General features: G+C 41.2%; 1 protein-coding gene across 1 annotated transcript; it reads right to left on the reverse strand.

The window, feature by feature from the left end:
- Positions 1 to 1,065: 1,065 nt before the first annotated feature.
- On the reverse strand, positions 1,066 to 7,804 carry selenop2 (selenoprotein P2). Its single transcript, XM_017705994.2, has 5 exons — positions 7,759 to 7,804; positions 4,363 to 4,596; positions 3,720 to 3,932; positions 2,951 to 3,059; positions 1,066 to 1,599 (listed from the first exon to the last, which is right to left on the reverse strand). The coding sequence occupies exons 2-5, from the start codon at positions 4,578 to 4,580 to the stop codon at positions 1,315 to 1,317; spliced, it is 825 nt and encodes a 274-aa protein (XP_017561483.2). The 5' UTR covers positions 4,581 to 4,596; positions 7,759 to 7,804; the 3' UTR covers positions 1,066 to 1,314.
- Positions 7,805 to 8,414: the final 610 nt, after the last annotated feature.

An 8,414-nucleotide genomic window follows, 5' to 3' on the forward strand; every position in this document is an offset into this window, starting at 1 on the left:
TGTACTACGTAGGTCAGGAAATAATGGTGTCTACATCCAAATAGTGGGTCTTATAGAAAATGAGTGACACAGTCCTCTAACTAAAATTTACTGAGGTTTCTGTGTGTAAAGCCCAAAGTTTCATGATCGATGCAGTGCACTATATAGGGAGTGTGTTCACATTATAGGGCACAGATGTGATTTTTTATCAGGGCAGTGTGAACAAATTATTGTGATAAACAATTTCAAAAGTAGCTGCTAGTACTATTTTATCTAATAGTTTAGAAAATAAAACTGGAGCTCTACAAATCTTTTCAGCTATGCTTTTAGTGGTCGTTATAGTAGCTGCAGAGAAATCGGATCTTGCAATAAATCGTAACTAGCCATGTTTACATGCAGACTAATAATAAGAATACGGCCGTATAAACACCTCAATCGAAATGGTCTAGTGCGATTGAGGCCATTTGGAATATAATTTTTATTCAATTGAACGAGGTGGGTCATCCTGTAAATAATCTATTAAATAGAAGAATAATAACCATGTAAACGCCTGTATCTGATGACATTTCCAGTCGGAAAGTTTAAGTACTTTCTGTGCAACGCATCATAGTGAAAGTTTGACATCATTTTAAAGCAGTTAAAAAAGCACTGCTCACTGCTGCTCATCTCATTCTGACTGGACCTCATGTGATGTTCTCTGTCATGGTAACGTTTACTCTAAGCAGTGAGCATGTCAACAAAGATTTTCCATCAGATTTTTGAGTTGAGTGCATATAAACACCTTAGTCTTAATCTGTATTCAGAATGTATTGCATGTAAACACAGCCAGTGACCAGCAAGTATGAACGGCGCCAATTACCCATCAGCATTGTTTCTACTGTGTCTTCATCTCTACAGCAGCCTTGTATTGCAGTAACTAAGAAAACATAAAAAAAAACAGAGATCAAATATGTAAAATGTGTAAATATAATGTAACTAAAAAAAAAAGAAAAGAAAAAATTCTGAATGAAGTAAAAGCAGGTATGAAAACTATTGCTGTTGTTGGAACAAAACCTCATATCTCCATTTTTCATTTTTGTTTTTCAGTTTTTGATATAATTGGAAAGGACCTGTGGTTCTACATCTTCTGTGTACATTTCATGATGAATAGACCAACGGAAATTACCCAAAGGTAGTTGGAAAAATGTCTGGTTCCATTGACATACATTAAAAGGTAGAGTGTCTTTTCCTTCTCCTGTAAAGTTACCATTTGGTAGATACGAGGTTTTAATCTGACAACAGCGATACACTGAAATGCATAATAAGAGGCACAATGAGATGCTACTGTAAAAAAGCCTAACTGTCTGCTGGATGATGCTCATGTTTGTGTGTGATGTGGCCCTCGTACTCTGTGTTGTGTGTGCTATGGTGACTCTCCCCAGCCTTGGTGATGAGTGGATTTGTGCTATGTGAGGTATGACCATGGCTTTGGCTGGGATGGTCATGGTGATGATGGCTATGGTGGTCAGCACGGTCCACCAGAGGGCGTGTGGGCTCTGAACTAGTCATGGTCTGGTTTTCTCCTTTGGCCACGCTGCTGGAATTTCGTAGATCCGCTGAAAGAGTGGAATTGGAATCCACCTAAAACAAAGACATTGAAGGTCAGGAGGCAGATAAGCCACAATTAGCACTGAAGTTCAGGTAAAAATTCTAGTGTAACCAGTTGTAACCTTACACTTAATGTAGTGAATCAGCTAAGAGTAGCTTGCTTCTAGTTTTGCACTGGAACTATGAGGCTAATGTTACTAACAAATGGGTGTTTGTACAGAAATTCCAGCTTCCAGATGGCTGCTACTGCTGCTTTTAGCCACGCTAAGTACTCATTTTCATAGACAGTGGGAGAAACCATATAAGCAACCGTATTTACTTTACAACTGGATACAGTTGGAGGCAAGTGTCTAAAAGCTTAGGCATTTAGCACAACACTAACTTGTTAGCTTAGCTGTTACTCGTTAACTCATTTAAGGTGGCAGTATCTACGAAAAAGACTGTTTGTATATTCATTGCATTTCATCACCCGAAGACAGATAAAATCTTATGAGTAAACGAATAAATATCTTGTGAGTTAAGGGTTAAGGATGTGGCTAAGAAGTCCAGAGATAGCACAGCTGTATCGCTAGGCTAAATATTTTTCTCTCACAAATAATATGTTGGCACTTTAGAAAAGGACAAGTCCTCATCAGCATCCTGAGTGGCTCTATTTTCTCAGTAGCTCATCTGAAGAGGCAGCCTTATCTTGAAAACCTACCGATTTCCCCTTTGGCTGGTTTTAAATAATAAAACAAATGTATTAATCTGTGTTGCTGCTCTATTTTGCTGCCATCACCTAAAAACATTAAAGGCTACATTATAAGTCACATTATTTATGACCAGGCTCTATTTTATTTGCTATTGTTTTTTTTTCTCTGTGGTTATCCGTTCATGATATGTTACTGATACTCTAATATGAAAATTAGTCAGCACATCCCAAATAGTTATAAGCTTTCATGGCAGTCGTGGGCTGGAGGTTAGGGAAGCAGCCCTGTGACTGGATCACTGGTTCGATCCCCTTGGCTGACAGTGCATGACTGAAGTACCCTTGAGCAAGGCACCTAACCCCCAATTTGCTCTCTGGGCACCGTGGATAGGACCCCCCACTGCTCCGGGCAAGTGTGCTCACTGCCCCTTAGTGTGTGTGTTCACTAGTGTGCATGCATATGGCTTAAATGCGGAGGTCTAATTCCACAGTGTGCAAACACAGTTGGCAAAAATGGTTCTAAACTCTCATAACTTGCCAGCTATACTAGTCTTGTAGCTCCCATGCAAAACTAAAGAAGTCAGCTTCAGATGCTAATCATATCTTAACTGATTGACTGTGTTTGGGTTAAGTTGACAATTGAAACTTCGCTTTAAGTTCAGACGTTATAACTCAGATTCAGAGATATTTGCTCACCGTGCAGTTGCAGATGTCTTTGTGGTACGTGGCTCTAATTGCGGCCTCCACATAGGGGTAGTGGAGGAAACTGTATGGCAGGACGATGTGAAAGGTTAGTTGGCCACAGCTGGACAGACAGTGAGAAAAAGAAAGAGATGATGTAAACATTGAGCAGAGCCTCAGGATATCAAGCCTGGGTTTTTCTATAGGCCTCACACTACAAGCGCACTCCTGGCCTCCTGAACCTTAAGGCCCGAAACATACTTCACTCATGGATGGGAACGCAATGAGAGCGTTCGGTCAACACATTGCAAACATTCGGTCCTTCTGTACAAACTCACCACGTGTTCTTACATTGCTGTGGAGTTAAAACACTCAGTACTGAAGGGGGCGATAGATTACAGATCAGAGAGGGATCTACTGTTATTACAGCAGCCTCTACAACTAAACAAGGGCAGTAGAGGAGAGTGACCCCTTCTCTTGGATTGGAAACGCGATAGTTAATCATATTTCTATGCGTGAGACTTCAGTGGTCGTCTGCAATGGCAGTTGAGAAGCACGTTGGCAGTACAAGACCGCTTGGTCAGGCTGGGCTGTCGTTATAGCGCCCCATTTTTGAACGCAACTACGCGTGAAACCCCTAGACACAGCTAGAAGCATCTGTGGTCACACCTTTGCGTGGAGTATGTTTTGGGCCTAACACATCAATGACCGGCCAGTTCACTGATGCTCCATTGGCTTAAGCAAGAAAAACAGCTTGTAATAGAAATAGCTAGTAGCTAAATACCGATCGTAAACTAAAAAGTCATCTTTGTCTCCCTGCAGGGTCTCCCACACGTCCGACTGCAGCGGCCTCTGTTGGTAGACGGGGATGCCCTCGGCCGTCCTTCTCTTCAGCTCCCAGTACATGGCTCTGGATTGGGCCTCCTGCTCGTTCACCACAAGAAAGCTCACCTCTGTCAGGCCGCCCCGAGAGAGCTTATCACGCAGCCCACCTAGCCTGCACAAAAGAATAGCTTTGACCTTTGTACACTGCTGTGAAAAAGTATTTGGTTTTCTTTATTTCAGTATATTGGTCACAGTAAAAGCACTGAAAGATCTGACACACTTTGACAAATTTGCAGCAAAGGAAATCCGGGACTTTTTCATGCCGCTGTCCTTCTGGCCTAGTCCCTATTATAGGGGCCTTCATCATGTTATGCAATATTCCATGGCTCGGCATTATATCCCTCAGCCTCATCTGACAGGATTCACAAATTATTATCCTGTTTGTTTTTCTTCCCTTCTTCCCAGCAGGCTTTATGCAAATACCTCAAGCAAACACTGGGAATCCACCCACCCTCCTCTGAAAATGTCAATGTTGCGATACATATAAAATGTCTTGAAAAAGTATCATGATGTTATATTTTTGTCACATCGCCCAGCCTTACCTGGCGGCCTGCGTGAGGCAGAACTGTCAGCTGGCCTTCAGCAGAGCCACCACCGCGACTTTTCCCACCAGCTCCTTCATGGGGGCATGGCCATCTATAGTCCAGTCTGGGGAGGGCTTACAGATCTGTGATCCATCATTATCTCCCTCCACAAATAGTGGGGACGCCCAGAGCAGAGCAGGCAGAGTGGACAGCCACAGAGCCAGAAGACCCTGCATCGTCCTGGCCCTACAGCTAAATACAGTACACATACACAATAGCTTGTATTGGTGGATTTGTGTGGTATCTCGTACCTCTTATCTCCACGTTTGTCGTTTTTCAGTTGGTCTTTACATTGTGTGTAAATTTCATAGAAAAGGACTAGATCAAAAGAAACAGCCCATAATGACTTGGAAAAAAATCTGGTTTCACTGACTTACATTAAAAGTAAAGTAGGTTTTTTTCCTTCTCCTGTAAAGTTACAATTTTGGAGATTTTTCTTCTGACAACAGTGTTATGTTGTGTTTTCGATGCTGGTTTGCTGGTCAGCAACAATTATGAATATACCTTAATCAGCACCAAAACCAGCATATATCGTGTTTTGACCATGCTGGGGTGACCAGGCATACCAGAACCAGATCAGGATGAGACCAGCATAGACCAGCTTAGACCATTTTACACCCCCCACCCCTACTCTTACCCTAAATATAGTTGATTAGTAAAGGTGTAGCTATATTAGCCTTGACAGGAGCTACAAGGTTAACATAGCTGGGTTTCTGACACCGCATGACATATAACGCTATATTTCATGCGTTCTCTGCCTGGTGTTTAAGATTGATGGAGAAAGTGTTGTATTTTTCAAAAATTGTTCTATATAGCACAAAAAGGGTTCTGCTGTTGTTACAATGTCCAGCTTGTAACAGTAGAAGAACGTTTTCTGGAGCTTTATAGAACCATTGTACATCAATCTGAAGAACTACTTCACCATGCAAAGAACTCATGGTTCTAGAAAGACCTATTGCCTATAATAACGAAACCTTGAACCATCTTTTTTAAGTGTGTATATAGAACCATTTCATGCTTAAACATTTCTTTGAATGGTGCAGTAGTTCTTCAGACTGATGGAGAATGTGTTGTATTTGGTTCTATATAGCAGCGAAAAGGGTTCTCGAATGCTATGATGTCAAGCTTAACAATAGAAGAACCCGTTCTGATGGTAGAGAACCATATGCAACACATTCTCCATCAATCTGAAGAACCATTTCATCATGCAAGAACCATTTAAGCCTGAATTGGTTGTATATAGAACTCACGGTCCTAAAAAGAACAATTTGCTTTACTGAGAACTTTTAAAGACCCATCTTTTGTCAAGTCTGCGCTGTAACAGCAGAAAACAGTAGCAGCAGCCATTTGAACCCTGAATTTTTTTGTGTGCACTTTTGTCCGTGTTTAAAGGTAACGGGATGCCACACAGTGTCAGAAAACTGTAATAAGTTTTGACCTGTTTAGACACAAACAAGCTAAACCAGTAGCGACAAGCTTCCAGTCAGCAGATAACTTGTAGAGAGGAGAATTTCCCGGCTCTGCAATGTCTTCCGGGTTTCTCAAACGCTAGAGGGCGCTCCTGAGTGAGTCCAAAATGAATGGATTGATATGGAGCATTCGAGCAAAATGATCGTTTATAAATGCTTAAACATTTTTAATGTAAAAGAATAGATTCATTTCCTGAACACAGAACGTGATAAAACATTTTAACCCAGCTGTTATAGTTTAAGAGCTTTTAAACTCGAGTTATAGGAGTTTAAAATGACGCCTCATGTCGGTCCATGACGTCAGTGAGTGTGAACAGTCAGTGAGCTGCTTCGTTCGCCAACCAATCATCATGCTCTAGCTGTAAAGCCTGCCTCCTGCTGCCCAAAACCAATTTGCCGCAGAAAAATGGAAATATATCGGTAAGATTTCGTTTTTTTTTTTGGGAAATCCATCCTTCAACTTTCTAAAATTAATGAAACGTTCTAGAAAAAGTGACTAGAAACTATTTTAACTTTTTGTTTGGAGTGCCATTCACTCCCATTCATTAAGGACTCACTCTGCTGTTTAGCAGACCTGTTTTTGATATAATGGGAGGAATAGGAAGTGGCCAGGCTCCTCATACACTGTCTCTGGCTCCAGCACGAAACTAAAGAGACCTGAGGCACAAGATTGCTATACGTGAGGTAGGGGGAAAATATCTTTACATTGAGGCCAAACTTTCACTTTAATCTCAGGAAACAAAACAAAACAAATAAAACTGGTCTCTCGCTTTTCTAATAAAAGCCTCAGTCACAATCCTGAAGTTTAGCGGACAACTTATATCAGATTTGTCATTCTATGCAGCCTTTAACGTACAAGGCTAGCGGCCAATTTAGCCGATTCACTTCCTTGCTTCCAAGCTGTCGACACAGCTCGAGCTCAAACTTCAGTTCTTACTATAAAATCATTCGCCACAGCTTCCTAAAGGTTTTACAGCCGGAAGTTGAGACTTCTATTGTTTTCGCAAGACCTGTGTGTCTCAATAAAGGCGTTTTAGGCAATTCACATTCTGGTTCTTGCAGCCTAAAGATTGTGAAAGCTAACAACTGTGGAAAAAAAAATGTGGTCAGTTCAATTATTTGTGATTATGTAATACGTTTGATGGATACTGCAGTTTTCTTTCATGTGGAGCAGCTAAATTTCCCCAGAGCACAAAATATCATCGTATGTCCTCTTTTTGGGCACATTTAGTCCCAGCAAACAGCTGAAGACCCTTGAGTTGAAAGACATTGTGAAAAGAACAATTACACCAATTTTTCCAAGTTTTGGCATTATTCAGTCATTTTGATGTAAACAGTCATTTAGAGTGGTTTGATGTGAAGTTCTTACGATCGGAGCTGTTCACAGTGGTGGTGATAGGAACCAGACATCTGAAGCTTTTATTGCTCCCTCATATAAAGTCATACGCTATAAAACCATATTACGAAACTTCCTGGTGTGATAGTTTTGAGATGGATTTGTCCTAAAACATTTTTAACAGTCCATTTATGCTGGAGATGTACATGCAGGTCTCTGTATGGCAAAGTAGCCCACAAAGGGCATATATTTTTTTCAGGTTCACTACTATTTTACCATCATTAGCATCACAAATGAACTCAATACAATAGTAACAACCCCTGGTTGCTTTAAGGTTGTTAAGTTTCTCTACAAAAACACTCTGAATGACTTTTTACATCTCAACAACTGAACTATGCAGGCATTTGGGGAAATTCCCATTTAAATTGAGACACAGCAATAAGTTATTCTTGGTTGCAGACGACTCACTCAAGAAAACTCAAGAAGAACCAAAAGTATCTACTATCAGATTTAAATCACTAGAGAAAGCAGCTCAGTGGATGTACTTACCTCCGTTATCTCGTCTGGACTGTGTTGAGAACCAAAAAAAAAACAAGCAGGGTCTGTTTACACAGCACTTTTTAAAGGCTCACCCAGTCCAGGCCTTCCCCGCCCCCCTCTCCACAAACACGTGCAACCAATACAGGCGCAGTGCAGGGCCTTCGGCCTCCACTACAGCCAAAGCTATTGATTTTCTCATTCAAAGCAAACCCAACAATCCGTTACCCTCCATGGTGTTGATCTGGTTGGAAGGGCGTAATGACATTTTTTGCAAGTGGGTCAAGCATGGAGAGTGAAATACAAAAGCACAGACCATTCCCAGTGAATAATCCGGACCAGTGAGTCGGAGACGAAGGGAAGAACAAAGAAAATAAATTCACATTATGAAATATTAGACCACAATATGGCTGGGAATTGGGACAGACATATGCCAAGTATCAAAACTACTTGATGTATGGATACAGTCTTTTTGCACTGTGGAAGCTGATCCGAGAAGCAGATGAATGCAAATTTGACTTGTCTGTTTGCCTGGCCTTATTTAAGCTTCCCACTTACTGGCACAAATGGTTGACCATTTGTTGCTGTTTGTTTAATCACGTCACGTGGAAGGCCGTAAAAAACAGCCTCACGTACCCACCCACACACACACACACACCCACACACAC

This window comes from Pygocentrus nattereri, chromosome 19, assembly GCF_015220715.1.
Source record: "Pygocentrus nattereri isolate fPygNat1 chromosome 19, fPygNat1.pri, whole genome shotgun sequence".
Classification (NCBI taxonomy): domain Eukaryota; kingdom Metazoa; phylum Chordata; class Actinopteri; order Characiformes; family Serrasalmidae; genus Pygocentrus; species Pygocentrus nattereri.